At 45.4% G+C, this 19,742-nt stretch overlaps 1 protein-coding gene across 1 annotated transcript in view; it reads left to right on the top strand.

Moving 5' to 3' along the window:
- The window catches only part of UVRAG (UV radiation resistance associated), a 322,439-nt gene extending 317,685 nt beyond the window's left edge, over positions 1–4,754 (top strand). Inside the window, exon 15 of the mRNA XM_003780887.2 lies at positions 2,782–4,754. Coding sequence (XP_003780935.1) covers positions 2,782–3,484 — 703 coding nt within the window. The 3' untranslated portion in view covers positions 3,485–4,754. The remainder of the gene's footprint in view (positions 1–2,781) is intronic.
- Positions 4,755–19,742: the final 14,988 nt, after the last annotated feature.

The raw sequence follows: 19,742 nt of genomic DNA, 5'->3' as shown, positions 1-19,742 counted from the left end.
GAAGAAAGTTATAACATCAGGATGTCAGAAAATACCAAAAGTCACTATTTCTCAAAGCCTCAGTATCCACCTGTGAAAACAGGAGTAACGTACCATCTTAGGTAGAGTTTGTGGGTAAATGAAAAGGTCCATGTAATGGCAACAGCCTGATGTGTGCCTTGTCACTGCACTTAGCACATCTCAGTGGAATCTGAATGTGGTGTTCTCATGTGGGCGGCAACAGACCGCGTGGGCCCTGGAGTTAGACTGAATCTAATTCGAGTGTGGTTCTTCAGCCCTGAACAAATCCTATGACTCACCCACTTGCCTACTTTCTTCAGAGGGCACATGTGAAGGCTCTGGGCAGGGCACCTTCCACGGGACTTGGAACATTATTGATGCTCAGGAAAATGGTTGGTCTCTTTCCATTTCAGTTGGGGCGTCACACTTTATTACTTTTCTATTGTGCAGAGTTGAGAATCTCAAAATCAGTGAGGGCGACAAAAACCCTTCTTCCTCTTGTGTGATCAATACAACTGGGTGTGCCCCAGGCCTGTTCCTCATGCCCTGCCTTTTATCAGCCCCCTGGGGGCCCAGCAGACTACCAAAGCAGGATACTGGGATAAGGGGTCAGGCGTGGCAGCCAGGGTCACAGCCATGAGTGGTTTGGCATCCCCTCAGTGTTCTGAGCTAGCTCACTTGGTGTTTGCACCCTTCCCGGCTGGGCTGCGAGTGGAAGTTTGGCCTGTCTTCACAAAATAGACTGCCTGTGGGCGATGCTGATGCTCTGCTGTGGTTTTATTACCTACTCAACTTGCAAAATCATTTTGAGAGGGACACTGTCAGCAAGTGGTAGAGTGAAAACAAGAAGGCTGGCAAAGATGCATGGCTTACCAAAGTGCTGTGAGTTTTGACAACATATTAACTTAAAACCTAGATTAAGGCCAGCAGATTTTGTTCTGTTTGGTTTTGTTTTTCTTAAGAACTAAAAACAGTAATTTACTCATCTCCATTCCCAGTTTATATGTACCCCAGTGGCCACCCTAATTATGAAATCTCTTCTGGCACCAATTCTTATAGCCCAACAAAGGCATCCAGCAGGCCCACAGATTAGAAGCCTTGTGGCTTCTTGCCAAGGAGAAGAATCCTGGTCAAGACCACAGATAAAATCCAGCATTAGAAAAAAATCTGAGCAGAGAGGGAGCAGGGAGCTGGTTCCAGGGGGTGTGGCTATAGACACAGGTAGAGGAAGCCTAGAACCTTTCTCGTTTTTGGAAGGAACTTAGTGCAATTATTGTTTGAAAATATATTATTTGAATAATTATAAATGTCTTTCTCTTACAAATTGACAGAGGCAGGGCCTGCTGTCTTGCCTCTGTGTCCCCTCTCCAAGGCTTGACACATGCAGTAACTGTTAGCTAGGTGTATACAGAGAGTCCCCGTGTTATGAACAAGACCAGTTCTATGGGTTGGTTCTTAAGTTGAATTTGTATGTAAGTTGAAACAGATACATTTACCTATTACCTGTAACAGCCTTCATTTGTAAGTGGGAGTTGTATCTAATTCAGATCTTTGTAACTTGGAACTGCTGGTATAGGTTTAAGTCCTGCCTCTAATCCTGCCTAGTGGTTGCCCTTTTGTAAGCTACTTACCTTCTCTGCGCATGTTTCCTTGTCTGAAGAACGTAAGTCAAATGAATCTTCCATTGGTACCTCCTCTGCCTCTGGACCAGTTTGTTCATGGAGTTGTACTGGAGCTAATTTCATCCACATGTAATATCTAAGGCTGTGATCAGTGCTCCAACGGGTGGCTTAACTAGCACAGTGTGTAACATAGCATCATTTCCAGGGGCTGGATCCTCTATTTCCATTAACTGATTATTATTTATTATTTCAGACTTAAGTATAATATTGCATACCCTGCTTTCTTGACAGGGTTTTTGTAAGGACCAAGTGAAATGACGTCTGTGAAATTACTTCAGAAACTATAAAGCCTTATATAGCTGAACAATGATTATTTTTGCTGGCCCAAAGATTTCTTTCTAAGAAGTAACTCAGGCTCAAAAGAAGGCACCAAAGACAGTATTGTGAAACGTATGTGGCTAGCCTTCCAAGGGGGAAGTCATTTCCCAAGTTAATTTTTCATTTTAAAAAAGTACCTCCCCAAAATAAAAATTTCAAAGTGTTTTTAAGTGTACCCTTGATCCTCTCCCTGCCCTTTCTCTAATGCAAGGTGATGTAAATCTGAGTATGAGAAAGGCTGGGGACCATGGAACCCAGTATTCTAGCCCGGCCTTATCACTGCCTCACTGAATTATCATGGCTGACTGCTTTATAAAGATAAAATAAGAATTGAATATTAAAGATGAGAATAAGAATATCGATAACCCTTCAGAAATATGAAGTTAATTACATCACTCTCTGGTTTTCTTTTTTTTTTGCAGTTTTTGGCCAGGGCTGGGTTTGAACCCGCCACCTCCGGCATATGGGGCTGGCACCCTACTCCTTTGAGCCACAGGCGCCACCCGATTACATAAGGCTTTCCCCATGTGACATGGCTTCCATCACCCATCCTTCCCAGGATCCTTTTCTCTAAATTTATTGCAGTGCGTCTATATCCTTCTTGAAGGAAGCTCTGCAAGTTGGGCCTAGTGGGCCTCATGTTTCATACATGCAGTCACTGCGATAAATACTAAGATTGATTATTATCTCAAACCTAAACCTGTGTTCTGTCTCTGGATCCAGAAGACTTAAGCCGAGTTCTGAAGTAGAACGTAATGTCTTATTTTTGTTTGTCTTCTAGCGACAGACATCACACCTCCAGTGCGATCCCTGTTCCAAAGAGACAAAGCTCCATATTTGGGGGTGCAGAAGTAGGCTTCTCTGGGGGAGTCCCTTCACCAGACAAAGGACATCGCAAACGGGCCAGCTCAGAGAACGAGAGACTCCAGTACAAAACCCCTCCTCCCAGTTACAACTCAGCATTAGCCCAGCCTGTGACCTCCATCCCTTCCACAGGAGAGTCCGAGAGAAAGACATCATCTCTGTCCTCCTCCTTGGATACCTCCTTGGACTTCTCCAAAGAAAATAAGAAAAAAGGAGTAGATGTGGGTGACAGCTTACACGGAGGCCATGTGAGTGGAAACACTAGCCAAGACCAAGGAGCAGCCCTCTCCGGGCATCCGGCCACCGTGAATGGCACCCTTCTGCCCGGTGAGCAGGCTGGCTCCTCCGGCACCCAGCTTCCAGGTGAGTTCCAGCCAGTCTCAGAAGCTGAGCTCTGCTGCGCTGTGGAGCAAGCAGAAGAAATCATTGGGCTTGAAGCCACGGGTTTCACCTCAGGCGATCAGCTAGAAGCATTTAACTGCATCCCAGTGGACAGTGCCGTGGCAGTGGAGTGTGACGAACAAGTGCTGGGAGAATTTGAAGAGTTCTCCCGAAGGATCTATGCACTGAACGAAAATGTATCCAGCTTCCGCCGGCCACGCAGGAGTTCCGATAAGTGAAGTGAGCAGACAGATGGTAGGACCAGGGCAAAGTCGCTGCCTAAAATGACAATAAAGCTGCACTTAACCCTTTTTAATAATTATGACACAAAATAAAAATTATTGGAGGATATTCCTCGGGCAAACAGACTTTGGGAATAGAGGAGGGACTCAGGATCATTGTATATCAGTGGGCCAAAGTTAGATTTTGCTTTCAAGATTTGCTTTCCAGGCCTGATGATTATTTTAAGGCAAAAGTCACCTTCTAGTCGAAGGAGCTTATAGTTTGAGTCACCTGTTAGGTATTTGTCTGCTTTTTATTCACCCGTCTATGTTATCCTCAGAGGAAAGATGATAATATATAAATAATATAATGAACTCATCTTTAGTTTCTCATAAGCATTTGCCCTCATAGTTTATAAAACTTCGGGGAAATGGAATATTCAGAAATATTTTCCCACCATTTACTGGTGGGGCTCTGGCCATTCATTAGGTTGATGAGTAAGAAGCATGGTGTGGTTTTCTCCTTGTACCAAGGCCCATCTATCTGTCCCTGCCCCCAGGTACCACAGTCAGCCTGCAGACACTCCCCCCTACACCCAACCCCCGTTGCCTCCATCTTCACAGTGGACAGGTTGTATGTCCTGAAAACTGAGGACATCACATTTGCTGGGTCTTGACATCCCATCTCTACTAATCAGCCATGGCCTTCCTTCCATCTCCCCTGCCATACCCTTCATGTGGCCCTCAAATTTGATGAAAAGCTTGCCTCTGGTGGATCTCAGGGGAATCATCAAGGACCCCAGTGTTACTGTAGTTAAATGATGTCCCCATGGGGAGGGGGGCAAAAGTTTTTTTGTGGCCAAGATGCTATAGTCAAGAACTAGGCATGCTTTCTGGCAATCCACTCACCAGACCAAAAAAAAAAAAAAAAAAATCCCTATATGTAAATCCCATGTTAATTTATTAAATTTTGGTCAGAAGAAAGGCATTGTATCTGACAAAATATTTGTAGAATGTCAGGCTGTCCAATATGCAAACTGCAAGGCAGTTGAAATACTTGGATTAAGAGACTAGATGAGGCATAGAATGCTGTTGGTATGTGTGCAATTTCATAAGTATTAAATTATGTTTTTGAAGTCCAGTTGTCATTCCTGCATTCAGATCTTATTTGCTGTTGCTTTATATGTTATGTACCCAAGGACATTGCCTCAGGGTTGCAAACTCTTTAAGGAAAATTTATCCATATATCCATGTATTGTATAAAGGAATAAAAATTGAGTTTACTTCACCCGACCTGATGTTTTTTGTTTGCACCTTTGAAATTCCTCTTGAATATACGGCTCCATATGTTATACCATGACAGGACAAGCCTGAACAAAAGCCGAGGCTGTATCCCAGCTGATGCTGCTGACTTCATTTGAGTTTACACGTTGTCTAGCAATACAGACACACCATAAGTATGCTGTCCAGTAGCCACATTTGCTCTGGATAACAACTCAACTCACAGGTCTTATAATCATTTTCATATTTTGTCCAAGTATTTCTGGGCTCAGTTTTAATCTGTAGTTACCCTGTTATTTTCTGTGTAGACAACTTACTACGTAATAGAATTACTACATAGCAGACACACCCACCTCTCAGGCAGTTAAACGCTTTAGCTTAATCTGAAGAAAGCCATCCTTTTCCACATGAAGAGATGGGCTACGTTAGCCTGGAGCGGAAGCAGTGTCCTGTCGCTCATTTTAGAGTCAAAGTAGAGATAAACACCGTCTTGGATTTGCTACGGGCTCCTCCTAGAGAGTAACAAGTAACATTTACCAAACAGAGTTTTTGAAGGTCAGTGTTACTGTTGAAGAATGGAAGGTGAATCCTAGGGGATTTGTATTTCCCCAAACATGGGGGTATACTTGAAACTTCATACCAAACTCAAACTAGGTGTGTTCAATTGCAGGGCCTCCAGCCTGACTCTGCCACTACCAAGCAGTAGGACCTCTCCTGGTTTGAGTGTCCATCTCAGGTTCTACACAGCCAGATAGCGCCTAGAGCTCTGTCAGCCCCCCCAGTTCTGGGCCTCCTGGCTTCTCATGCCCACAGCATAGAGCCCTGCCCCAGAATGTGATCAGATGGCCCAAAACTGGCAGTGTGTTTGTGTGACCCACAGTATCCAGTAATGTACACCTCCAAACACCACTTAGGCTTGGGTTTGTGTAGTTTTGGCTTGGTGTTTGTTTGATGTCTGCTATTTCGGCCATGACCTGGGTAGAACCTACAGGATGACACATCTCCGGGAATAACTCCGACATTTTCCAAAGCTGCAGAATTAGTTTGACCTCTTGCTTAAAGTGGCTGGGACCAAAACATGGGATGAGTTATCTCTTGCTAATCTTTTTAATTAGTTTTATAAATCTCTAAGAAGACAAAATTTGCTTGGAAGATATAAGTTACAATGGAAACATTACTATCCAGTTCTGAACTGCTAAGAACCCTTTCAGTTTTCATACATAGCTGAGACACTTCTAACAGCTGGCAAATGTTATCAAATGAATATTTGATTGTGTTTTTTCTCTCCACTTCCCTTTAACCACTTTAGAAATTCCAGAGATTTTGTTTTTCTCCTGGAAATATTAGTTTTGGAAGATCGTACCCAGCTATATTTTTTTAGCAGTTCTAATGGTGCCCATTTATCCTGACCAAACAAATTATTTAAATAATTTTTTAAACCACCACCCATAATAAATGGCATGTGAAACCAATCTGTTGGTCATTGGAAGAAAGCTCAGCATCTGTATTTATAAAATAAAATTGATTAGTATTTATTTTGAGAGTTAAGAGTGTATGTTATTTCCCTGCTGTGTTTGAGTCCTGTCTTCATTGTTTTGAAATTCGTATTGAGGCTGGTTTAACTATGAAAACCTGTTCCTAAATGGTCAGCCAGCCATTCTGCCTTTGTTGAGGCTTCCCTCCTCCTGTGTGTGTGTGTGCACGCGCACAAGTTACAGGGCTAAACAAGGTTAATATGGAGATTATTGACCTCTGCTGTCATAGTGTCTAGTGGGGGCACAGGTACATTAGTAATGAATGATAATTCAATGTGATAAATCCAATGAAGACATATATAGCTGTGCAATGAAATGCAGAGAAAGGAAAGATGTGGTGGTGGTTAATGCAGCTTAAAGAGTTCACATTATAGATGGAGCAAACAGCATGGGCAAAGGCCTGAGGACCATGAGAGAGAGAGAGAGAGAGAGTGTGTGTGTGTGTGTGTGTGTAAAACATCAAGAGTTTGCCGTGGTTGGGCCTGAATGGATATGAAGAAAAGTGAAAGGAGAAATTGAATTACAGGCTAATGGGAAGGACTTATCCCAGCAAGTAAAGAGATGTGGATGAATCTAGTGGTCAACTGGTAGGTACCCTTTCCAGGCTGGATTCCAGCTTGAGTCTGTTTAAACATCTTTCCTTTCTATTTGGAAAAAAGTCTGAGAAAGAGGTGCATCCTTGTGTCCCTGATGTCTGGGGGGTACATGTTGAATAAATCTGGCTTTCTTCCATCTGTACAGAGTGCAGCCAGCATGGTTCCTTGACCTTTTGGCTAAGATCAAGTGCAGAGTGTGGCCAGCATCTGTTCTTTAGAAGATAGATTCTGAAGGCTCTGTGGCAACTCTTCATGTCTCTGTAACTCTAACACTTGAAGCTCCCATTTCTTAATCCTTTCTAAAAATTACAAGGATTCTGCCCTCCCAATTATGTTTGTATGGGACTTGAAACATTGGGGGTACACCATCAATGTTGGTTCCCTTTTGTCTTGGGGGAGGCCACTTTGTAGTGATAAAAAGGATGCCTGAGAACTGTTAGCAGCTTTCCTGTTTCAGCACCTGAGCACACCCGCTTCCCCTCTCTGAATTTGGCTCCTAGTCTGTGAAGTAGGGAAAACACCCCCACCCCCCAGGGTTGACAGTGTTAGAAGAGAGAAACATGTTAATGAAAGCGCTTCATGATCTGTACAAAGCTCCAGTGCACTGGTGTCATGGAAGGAGGATTTCTTGTATATAGAAGGCTTGGGTGCGGTCATTGAGAATGTGTGTGAGGGCTGAAGCTGGTCTCTTAAAAACCTCAGCTCTCAACAAATGGGAAGTGTCTCAAGGTGTTTTGGTGGTGGGTGGCCTGGACACAGCGCTCAGGCACGGCCTGTAAGCCTAATTGGCCTAATTTTATGTTTCTGGCACCACCTGGCAGATGAGCTTGTGTAGGCCCCCCTCGTCCTGAGCACTGCAGCACAAGCTTCTGGCCACCTCACTGAGTGCTGAATCAGTGCCCAGAGCTCTTGATTGTGCTTGAAGCAGATAGCTGTCTTCTTTTTTTCCTCTTAGCACATCTAATTACAGTTTTGTAGGTAGACAGCTCAGCCTTGTGGATTTTAAATGAATAAAAATACATGTCTATAAAATAATTCCACGCTTTTTAGAGGCTAGCAATGTCAGCAATCCAGAAAAAGAACAATCATGAGTCTAGATGAAAAAGGAAAAGACAGCCGACTGGAGAAATAGCTGCAGCCAAGCCCAGGCATAGAACTTCGAAGGGGAAAGTGGTAGGCTCAGATCTTTTTGGTTGTTGTGTAAGTCACAATTCTAAGGGGCCCTCAGTCCCCCATTAAATTACAAGTCAGAATTGAGAAAGGGGTTGGAGGATAGAAGCGCTCGGGAAGGAAGTAGGCTGGGGGCTTTGGGTGAGGAGCACACAGCCCCAGAGGAAAGCAGGACAAGGGTATTCTGATGCCAGTGCAGCCGCTCACTGGCTGTGTGACCCTGGCAAGACGTGGGACTTCTCTGAGGTTTTCCTTTGAGCCAGGACAGAGGCTCCTCTTGCCCTAGGAGAAAATTTTGCATTCATTCTTCAAAACCTGTCTCTTACTGCCTCGGGCGGGATCTGGAGCATGGCAGGACAAGAGAGGACCCTCACTGTCACTCCACCTGTTTGGGAAGAATTTGAGGCTAAACCATTGAATGACAAGCCTGCTCTGACCAAGGTTTGTAAGTAGAACTGCTACCACCCCGCCATCTACTCAAAATCCTAACACAAGGGTTTGTAAAATATGTAATAAAAATCAATAAAACAGCTAGCTTTAAAAATTCAGCTTGGGCTCGGCGCCTATAGCTCAACCGGCTAAGGCGCCAGCCACGTACACCTAAGGTGGCGGGTTCGAATCCCCAGCCCGGACCCGCCAAAAACAACAATGACGGCTGCAACCAAAAAATAGCCGGGCGTTGTGGCGGGCGCCTGTGGTCCCAGCTACTTGGGAGGTAGAGGCAGGAGACTCGCTTGAGCCCAGGAGTTGGAGGTTGCTGTGAGCTGTAATGCCATGGCACTCTACCCAGGGGGACAGCTTGAGGCTCTGTCTCAAAAAAAAAAAAAAAAAATTCAGCTTGAATGTGATTTATTCTTTCTGACTCATCAGAAAAAGGATACATTGATTTTAGTTGGATAGGAAAATGCATACTATAGTTTAAGGTAGGACATTCAAAATGGTTAAAATAAGTTGTGATGCTTTAAGAGAGAAACTTGTTCTCTCAAAAATTTACTTGCAAAAGCTTTTTTTTTTTTAATTCACTTGTAGGGAAGACCTTATTCCTCAAGCCGGCATCACTGTGTTCCACAGACCACTTGCTTTTTGGGCTAGGGGCTCGGTCACACTTGATGACAGTAGACTCCCAGGCTACGCAAGGGAAACATGACCTTTCACTCATATAGCAGATGTCTCTGGAGCTCACTGACCTTGAAGCTTGGCCCTTTGCTCCCCAAAACCTGCCAGTCACCTTGACTTCTCTGCCCTCCACTTCTGCCTAAGCTTTACCTTCAGTGGCACACAGTAGGTGCTCGAGTAGGTGCTCGAAATGTGTGTGTCACCACAGGGCGGGGACAAGGTAATGAGCACAGACCTCAGGGATTTATAACCCTGGTCCTCCGGGAGCGTTCCCAGAGTCAGCTCTGGAAATCATTCACAATCTTCAGAGGCAAAACTGTCCAATGGTCAAATCAAACTGTGGAACTGGGTTACATCCTGAGTGGCAATGTACCACCTCCAGCTGGGAATCCAGCAGAGCTGAGGCCCTGCCGCCCTGCCTGTGGACATCTCTACTGCAAGGCCTGCTTTCCCTACTTGGTAATGCAGTGACCCTCAAACACGTTTGTCCTGACTACATTGGATCCCGAGGACAGCACTCATAGGATGTGAGCAAAGGGTTTCTACCACTACCCGACCCAGGAACCCAAAGGAGGGTGACTTACCCAAGGTCACACACCGGGGCAGAACCAAACTGACCTCTCCCCAAGGGTCCTTTCTGCTGCACCCCAGGCCCTGTCGAGGCCCTACCCTGTTCCCTCTGCACTACCCATCTGAACATCCTGCCAGCCACAGAAGGCTCTTCCCCATTCAGCAGCCCCTCACCAAGAAGGAGCAAAGCCAGGCATCGTGGCAGGCGCCTACAGTCCCAAATAGGAGGCTGAGGCCGGAGGACCACTTGAGCCCGGGACTTTGACCACACCTGTGAATAGCCACTGCACTCCCGCCAGGGTGGGAGTAAATCTGGGCGGTCATTTCCACACAGAAGAAAAAGCCGACACCTCACAGCAGTGTAGCTTTGTGGGGGATATGTGTATCTGTAACTGTTGAAAGTCCATAAAGTTAGCCATGTAAATTGTAAATACACACCAGATAGGGGCCCAAAGAGCAGAGAGGCCTCTTTGAGGACTCACCTCAGGTAGGTCAATGGGGATGAAATGGGGGCTGGGCTGCCAGCCAGGGGAAGAAGCAGAAACAAAGACATCATGGGAACTTGAACTCGTTCATTCAACAACCAGCTACTAAGTGCATACTGCACGCCCAGCACTGCACTAGGTTCCCGGGTGAGAAATGCTCGAGAAGCTGCCAGGTCTGTGGCTTAGACAGGAAAAGGTAGAAGGCAAAGAGCTGCAGCTGGAGCTAGGGGGTGAGGGACAGTAGTCGAGGCAGGACCAGGGGCAGGGTCTAGCAGGAGCGGGGCCAGAACAGGGGCCCAGGTTGCCTCTGCCCAAGCCAAGCACAGGAAGGTAGGCAGAGAAACAGGAGGGAACCATGGAGACAGGCAGGGTCACCAGGGTGAACGACACAGGGGCTATGTGAGGGAGGGCAGGGTACAGCCTTGAGGCCCTCAGTGACTATGTGGGAGCCCTTGCAAGGCTGGGGGGTAGTGAGGCTGCATTGGGCACGGGTGGGAGGCTGAAGGCTTTCAGAGACAACCTGGGACGGGGACCTGACTGTGGTGGCCGTCCCAGAAGACAAGCCAGGAAGGGGCAGGGGCAGGGTGGCTTGGAGCTTTGGGGGCCTTTTGAAGGAGATTCCTAAGGCGTGGGGTGGGGGTGGGGGGTGCTTGGCAGACTGCCCCATTCTAATTGCCTCCTCCCTTCAGCCATCCTCTTGCCCTCCAACCACCTGTCCTAAACAGCTCTGACCCTCTTAAGAACTGTTAAGAGTTTATATTTTAATTAAACTTATTTTATTTAAATAAACAAAAGGAAAGCATCGAGCATTTACTTCCCCTTGCTATATGTATTGTACACATTGGTTAACTAAAGAATTGGTATGGGGGGAATCTTTAAAAAAAAAAAAAAAAAAGAAGAAGAAGAAGAAGAAGAAGAAGGGCTGGGTGTCACCTGTGGCTCAAGGAGTAGGGCGCCGGCCCCACATACTGGAGGTGCTGGGTTCAAACCTGCCCCGGCCAAAAATTGCAAAAAATAAAAAAGGGCAGCGCCTGTGGCTCAAAGGAGTAGGGCACTGGCCCCATATACCAGAGGTGGCGGGTTCAAACCCAGCCCTGGTCAAAAAAAAAAAAAAAGATTCAGAAGGCATGATAGAATTAGGCTTTACTTTGCGATTCCTAATGTCTTAGGGCATCTAAGACAACACTCATCAGTAGCTGCTGATATCACAAAATGAGAGGCAACCAGACATTTTACCCCTCCTGATAGAAAAGAACAATACCTGGCTCAGCGCCTGTAGCTCAAGCGGCTAGAGCACCAGCCACATACACCAGAGCTGGGGGGTTCGAATCCAGCCTGGGCCTGCCAAACAACAGTGACAACTATAACAACAAAATAGCCAGGCGCTGTGGCGGGTGCCTGTAGTCCCAGCTACTTGGGAGGCTGAGGCAAGAGAATCGCTTAAGCCCAAGAGTTTGAGGTTGCTGTAAGTGTGATACCACAGCAACAGCTTAAGACTATTTCTCAAAAGAAAAAAAAAGAAAGAAAGAAAAGAAAAGAACAATACCTTTGAAGTATTCTTTACAAGAGTTAGACCCTGTATAGATCAAACTATCTATCTGTACTGTCTGAATATAGCAGACACTAGCCACGTGTGGCTTCAAATATTGAAAAGTGGCTAGGCCAAATTGAAATGTGTTCTAAGTGTAAAATACACACTGAATCTCAAAGGACTTTGTACACAAAAGTAAATAATTTTCTATTAATTTTTATATTGATTATGTGTTAGGATAATAATATTTTAGATATATTCAGTTAAGTAAAATATATGATTATAATTAATTTCCTTGGTGTCTTTTACTTCTTAAAATGAGATTAGAAAATTTTAAATTGCATGTGTGACATGCCTACCTAGTATTAGATGGCACTACCCTGGATCAACTAACAGTTGATAGGAAATTCAGAGGGTAGATGAGCATGTTAACACAAGGAAAATGCTACCGGAAAAATCCAGATGGTTGGAAACTCTGCAGGACAAACAATCTGGTTTCTCCAATAAATACATTAAAAGAAAAAATAGAAAGAAGAAGGTAAAACCTATTAAAGTGAGACTCAAAAGATGTATCAATCAATACCATTATGAACCTTGTTCGTTTCCTATAAACTAAGCAAACTGAGCAAAAATTAAGAGACAAGGTAGGGCGTGGTTGCTCACGCCTGCAATCCTAGCGCTCTGGGAGGCCGAGTTGGGTGGATTGACTGAGCTCACGAGTTCGAGACCAGCCTGAGCAAGAGCGAGACAGTATCTCTAAAAAAATAATAGCCGGGCATTGTGGCAGGCGCCTGTAGTCCCAGTTACTCAGGAGGCTAAGGCAAGAGAATCATTTAAGTCCAAGAGTTTGAGGTTGCTGTAAGCTGTGATGCCACGGTACTCTACCAAGGATAACAAAGTGAAACTCTGTCTCAAAAAAAAAAAAATCATCATCATCATGAAGGGACACTTAGAACTTAAACACTGACTAAATACTGTTTTTAAGGACTTGGGGGGGTTAGGTGTGATAATAGTATCGTGGTTATGTTTTTCTAAGTCCTTACTGCTTAGAACACACACTGAAATATTTATAGATGAAATGTACATGTCTGGGAATGCAGGTGGGGTGTGGGCGAGGTGGAGACAGGACTGCTATTGGAAGTCTGTTCCCTTTGGTGCCTTCCAGCAGACACCCGCCCTCTAGCCAGGCGGGCACTCTTGTCATTCCCAGAATGCCCCTGACCCACAGCAAACCTGTTTTTCCTGTATGCCAGAGTCCAGCCGTCCTCCTTCCCTCTTTCAAGTGCCCCCGACACCTTCTCCATCTCCATCTCCATCTCCACCTGCAGCCCACAATCCATAGGCCTCCTTTTATGCCCTCCATGTGTGTGCTCCCACCCCAGCCCTTCTTACATTTCTGCTAAGTGTATGTTCCCCTGTCTGTCAACCCCAGTGGACTATGAACTCCCAGAGGGCAGGCACCCAATTTTAAGGCACAGCTGGCGCTCAGGAAAATGTGGTTAGTATTGGTGTCTTTGGTGCTCATTTTAAAGATGAAGCAGTTGAGGCCCAGAGAAGTTAGAGTCTTGGCCAAGTCCACAGAACTAAAAGATGACAGAGCTAGGACTTGAAACCAGAACCTGAGTCATTTCTCTGCGTTACATCAGAACTGCAAGCCCATTTAGCATTAATTGGGCGCCCCCTGTTGGTCTGGCCCTGGCTGGACAAATCATGGGGCAGGGCTATAGAGAAAAACCATTGGCAACCGTGAGAGTGTGACTTAAGGGGGCCGCTTTGTCCTGGGATCTCAAGTGATCCTAAAGCCAGACAACCCCATTTCAGGCTGAGGAGACAGCACATGCAAAGCCTTAGAGCAGAAAGGAGCATAGCCCCTGTGAAGGCTCGAAGGGGAGTAGAGAGCACCTGAGTGGCCAGGGACCCCACGCCTATGTATAGACAGTGCCTCCTCCCCCACACAGGGCCGTTTTCTGTTGATAACTTTTTTAACAATACAAGTGCACCCTGGCCCCTCTGGCTGGCCCCTGTAGTACTCAGCCTTGGTGCCGGCCCCTCCCCCATCACAAGGACTACTACCACAGGTGGCAGATTTTAATTTACAGTCACAACCCAGATGTGCGGAAATGTAACTTTATTTCCCATAACTGTCTTCAAACCAAACAAGGAGAGCGCTTTCCACTTCAAAACAACTCAGCCATCTCTGGTTAAAACTTACCTCTAGGGGTAAGTGCTCAGATTCCTACAACCTCACGCCCCAGCCCCAAGTACTGGGCTTCTAGGAAGAGCCCCTCTGACCTGCCCTGTCTGTCATGCCCAGCAGGCTGAACTCCCAGAGGGCAGGCACCAGTGGCTCATCTGGGTATCTTGTGCTGGCCTCCACTGCTGTGCTGTCCCATGGGTCGCACACTGTGCCCCTCTCTTCCAGGCCCAGGCCCTCTCAGCTCTGTTTAGCCCCTGGGGCTCAGGTTGCCTGGCCCATGCTCCGCACTGCTCTGGGAGGCTGCCCCTGGGCCCTGCCTCCATTTCTCCCCTCTGCTAGGCAGCTGCCCGGCACCCTGAGGAGCAGGGACTATCTACGAAGGCTCAGCTAGGTCTTTCCAGCAGGCTCTGGGCAGTCAGGTCCCTAATTCCCCTTTAGAGCCCAGAAGGAGACAGAGACAAGGGAGAAGAGGCGTCTCTCAGGGCCCACCAGTCTTTTGACTTTGGGATCCAGCTTCTCTTCTTCCAAACAGCCCCCGCTGCAGCTGTCCAAACTTTCACTACCATTTTTAGAGGTGAGAAAACACTTCTACATGATCACCAGCCGGCATACTTCTCTCCTTTCCTTCCTTCCTTCCTTTCCTTCTTTCTTTAACGGCTATATATTCCAAGTCCTCCAGATTCTGTCTGGTCAGAATTTACAAATCCTTTTTTTGCTCAACAAAGCCAGACCTGGCCCTGAAAACCCGGTTTGTGAGACTTTCAGCACTTCCATTCCCTTTACTGTGTGGGGCTATAGCCACTCTGCCCTGGGGGGAGTGAATGGAGGGTCCACGAAGGGGTCACTGGAATGACAAACACCTAGCTTAATTCTCAACCCACCGGCTGGGACAAAGCTAGAGAATGAACACCTTCCTGCTTAGAGAAGTCCAAATAATGTTAGGCCTGCACCCAAATCGAGAAATCCCAGAAGGTCAGAGGGAGAAAAATGGTGGGAGAGGCGCATTATCTTGGGTACATGGAGTGGAGGCTCGTCAAAGGCTGAGGAGCTTGCCACGGGGTGGGGCAAGGTGCCATGGTCACAGGAAAGAGGGCCATTTCGCTTCGGCAAAACACCCATCACGTTAAGTTAATACTGTTAATATGTGCTTAATTGGCTTAGTAACCTTTTGAGGTTTTAATTTGCAAATTTGCTTTGGTTTTGTGGTTATAGGAGAACTACAGACCTTAGTTTATACTTAGTTTTTTGTTTTAAAATGTTCCTGAGGATAAAAATGGAGGGATGGAATAGTCTATACAGAACAATTCTTCCTTGCCATTGTCATCTCTCCCCACCCTAGCTCCCCCAAGAACTCGGACACAGGAGGAAATGTGAACCGTCTTTCCTTCAGAGTGGGGGTGACCTCCCCACTGTGGCCTTAGGAAGAGGAAGTAGTAGGGGCAGCTGCATCCACCTGTCCCCAGCCTCAGTCTTTGTCCGAGATCCTTGGGTGCTGTCTGCAGCCAGCCCCTCCCAGCTAGTGCCTCTGCTCTCTGGACTATATCCCGTGACGCCTTTAACCACTGGGTCTCCCTCGCTCTTTGGGTTCCTCCTTTTCTTTCCTTCAGCCTGTAGAAGGTCTGGGCAGAAGGAAGGGGACTTTGCATCTTGATGGCAGGACATGCACCAGACAGACTGACCATTTGCAAGACCCAAGTGGAGCCCCTCCCAGCATCGTTATGCCAGGAGAGCCTCTGTCTCTCACTTCACCTTGGCTACATTCCCTAATGCCCCCTCTGTTTTCTGGCTTCAGTGCGTGCCAGGCCCTGGGAAGGAGGTGGCGAAGGAAAAGATCCAGTCCTGGCACCGACTTATTTAGGCAATATTACAAATAAAAATAAGTTTTCAACCTTAGGGGGTCTATGGGGATGTTTTAACCTCAAAAGAATCTGTACAATACTTTTGGTGTGGTGTCATAGGTTTTACTTGGGATTTCGTACTTGATCTTCAGAGCAGTGGGAAATCTTAGAAGGGTTGTAAGCATGGAAAATGGCGTGCTCTAGTTTGTTTTTAAAAGAGTGCAGTGGGAGCAACTTCTTATAATCATGGTTGTATGAAATGGCTGTGTGAGCCTTCCTGTAGATATTATGAAATCTGGACAAAATATTTTTAAAATAATAATTATTTAAAGCTCCTGGAAGTGTCTCAAAAAGATGGAAGCCAGAGGAAAGATTACTCTTGAAAAATGGCAACTAGAACAAGTAAGGATTGTGACAGTGCTCCCAAGTCCCCGAGGCTATCGCAGGTGGCAGAGAGTAGAGTTCAAGACTCTAAGAGCAGCTGAAAAGTTAACGGGAAATTCTGGACATGTGAGAAATGCAAACGACCCACAACCCAAAATCTGAGCCCCAATTCTGTGCAAATCTATAGCCAAATGCTAGAGGGCCTGGTGGAACAAGCAGTCAAGGACCAGAGAGAAGCCACCCTTGAAAGATAGAGCTGCTCTGGCCTGGGTAAGATACCTGAGAGTGCTGCTTTTTAAACAGCAAAATGAATTTCCCAGCAGCGCACATCACAGAAAGCTAAAGTCTTACTGGCTTGAGATGTCAGAGACCAGAGTCTAAGGCTGGCAGAGAAGCTGGAAATTTAGAGAAGAATCGACACAAACAAAGGAATCACAGAAAAATGAACACCAAAATCTGAACATAAACTTCCCATTCTCTTCTAGATCTTTGTAGGCAGAAAATAAATAAATAAAATAAACTTCCCAAATCCGTGGCTAACTGCCCAATTGCAGTTGTGCAAGAAGATTCCAAGGAGCCGCACTAAAAAAGCAGCTGCTGTAGGGACTGAGCAGGGGTACCTGCTGCTGCACCCCCGGGGGAGCTGGAGTCTGCAGTCTGCATGAGGCAAATAAGCTGCCCACCCGAATAAGCACCCACAATCAGAGACGAGCACAACAAATCCCAGAGTGACTATAGCAGCCAGTTTTGAAACTGCAGAGAAACAAGAAAATATGACAAGTACTCAGGGAAAAGAAAGGGGGGAGGAAGCAACAACAACTGACTCTGAGTGAGCATAGACATCAGATTTGGCAGACAAGAACTTCAAAGAAGGGGATTCTCAACAGAGAAGTGGGAATGTGTATAAAAAGGGTGTCTATAAAGTTCGTGTGCAATTGAAAATAGCGTGCCATTTTTAAAATGCACATAAACTTTATGGCCACCCTGTACACACAAACACACACTCACACTCAATGGAAATGACAAAGGTGAAAAGTATAGTAATTGAAATGGGAAATTCATGGGCTGGAACTCAACAAGAGATTGGAGATGGCAGGAAAAAGAATAACGGACCCTGAAGACAGATGGATAGAAATTACTTTGTCTGAAAAAAGAGCAAGAAAAAAGATTAGAGAAAAACGAGCAGAACCTTGGAGACCTGCCATAATATCGAGAGATCCAAAGTATGTGTAACTGGAGTAACAGAAGGAGAGTAGAAAGAAAAAAAAATGAGGAAAAGATTCTTTGAATATATAATTGGCTCAAAACTTTACAAATTCCGCGAAAAAATTCAAGAGTTAAGGTTCTTGATGAATCTCAAGAAAGATAGACATGAGAAAAACCAATTCTAGGCACATAAAGGTGAAAATGTGAAAGCCAAAGATAAAGAGAAATCTTGCAAGCAGCCTGGAAAAAGACAGGGGTGAGGGGGCGATCCCTTGCATACTACAGGGCAGTTAAAATTGATGGCTAATTTCTCATCAGAAACAATGGAGACCAGAAGATATTGGAACAACCCATTCAAAGTGATGAAAAAAACAACTATCACCAACAATTCTATATCTAGCAAAACTAGCCTCCGAAAATAAAGGTGAAAATAAGGCACTTAAAGATAAACAGATAAGGACAAAGTGTACTCCCTGGAGAGCTGCACAACGAGAAAGGATAAAGGAAATTCTTTAGGCTGAGGAAACCCAGATCTGTGATAAGGAAAGAAAAAAATTGAACTTTATAAATGTGTGGGCCAATTAAAAGATCATCTGTATATTTGGGGAGAGTTATAAAGTGTGTACGTGTGTGTAATATTGACATAGCATTAAAGAGAGTTGGGGAGTAAATGGAAATATATTAGTACAACATTTTATCTACAGGAATTCATTGACTCCAAGGCTTTCATAAACATATGGATGTGCATATCATGTGCGTAAAAATATATAAAGAGGCACGTTGTAATCTCTATAGCAATCACTGAAAATTATGTGAAGAGATACAGTTAGAAAGCCAATAGAAGAGAACTAAAATGGAATACTAAAAACTGTTTGATGAATACAAAAGAAATCCAGAAAGGAGGAACTGAGGACCATAAAATGAAACCATTTGAATAATTTTAGTATTTGAAAATGGAGTAAATAACCCAATCAAAAAGGCAGAAGTTGTCAGTCTAGCTTAAAAGATGAAAAGCAAGAACAATTTTTTTTTTTTTACTAAATCATAGCTGTGTACATTAATGCAATCATGGTGTACAGTGTGGTGTTTTCATATACAATTTGAAATATTTTCATCAAACTGGTTAACATAGCCTTCATGTCATTTTCTTAGTTATTGTGTTAAGATACAAGAACAAATTCTATAATGCCTGGGTGGTGCCTGTGGCTCAAAGGAGTAGGGTGCTGGCCCCATATGCTGGAGGTGGTAGGTTCAAATCCAGCCCCAGCCAAAAACTGCAACAACAAAAAAAATTCTATAATGCCACAATGTGTTTTCTTTCTTTCTTTCTTTTTTTTTTTTAATTAAATCATAGCTGTGCACATTAATTTTTCTTTTTTTTGAGACAGAATCTCACTATGTCTCCCTTGGTAGAGTGCTGTTGTATCACAGCTCACAGCAACCTTAAACTCTTGGGCTTAAGTAATTCTCTTTCCTCGGCCTCCCCAGTAGCTAGGACTACAGGTGCCCACCACAGCACTCAGCTATTTTTTGGTTGTAGGTATCATTGTAGTTTAGCTGGCCGGGGCAGGGTTTGAACCCACTAGCCCCAGAGCATGTGGCCGGCACCCTACCCACTGAACTACAAGCACCCAGCCTCTTTTTTTTTTTTTTCTTTTTAACTACAAATACAAACAGATTGAATGTAAAAGGACAGAATGAAGTTGGCCCTGCAAAGGTAAGCGAATGATTACTGGAGTGGCTGGACTAATATCGGGTAAGCGGGCTTGGGAATGAGGATGTTACCAGGCATAAAAAACATTCCACAGTTTATTGTATGTGAATTAGAACCCAAATAAGGTTGACTTTCCAAAAGAAAGTCAGCGAATGTTGAGGGATGGAAGAGTAGAAGGGAACTATGCCAGCCACGTGGAAATTGTCAGCCAAGAGTGAGGCAGGACAGGGGCTGTAGCACAAAGAGGGGAAAGGCAGGTGTATAGGGAGAAATACCGACTTCAGATGTAGGCTTGTAAGTTTGAGAGGCTGTCACACTAGCAAGGGAAGACGTTGGTAGCTGCTGGGGGTGCAGGAGAGGGTTTGCTGGCATCAGCCAAGGAGAGACTGCGGGGTAGGAGAAGCAGGTTTCAGAACTGAGCCCTGGAGTCTGCGTAGACGTGGCAGAGAGGAGGAGGGCCCATGGGGGGAGTGAGAAGAAATGCCAGAAGTGGGAAGTTGAGAATCAAGAGGAAAGGGTGCTCTGTAAAAAGGGGTGTAGCCCGCAGGCAAAATGTAACTGAGAAAGTAGATGCGCGCTCCAGGGAGGCGGAAGACAGGAGGCAGGTGTCTGCCCAGGGCTGATGGCGGCTATCCCGGGAGGAGTACAGGGGA

The sequence above is a fragment of the Otolemur garnettii genome, unplaced genomic scaffold (genome assembly GCF_000181295.1).
Source record: "Otolemur garnettii isolate 467f Iridium unplaced genomic scaffold, OtoGar3 scaffold00001, whole genome shotgun sequence".
In the NCBI taxonomy this organism is placed as follows: domain Eukaryota; kingdom Metazoa; phylum Chordata; class Mammalia; order Primates; family Galagidae; genus Otolemur; species Otolemur garnettii.
This window is presented reverse-complemented; position numbering and strand designations above follow the sequence as displayed.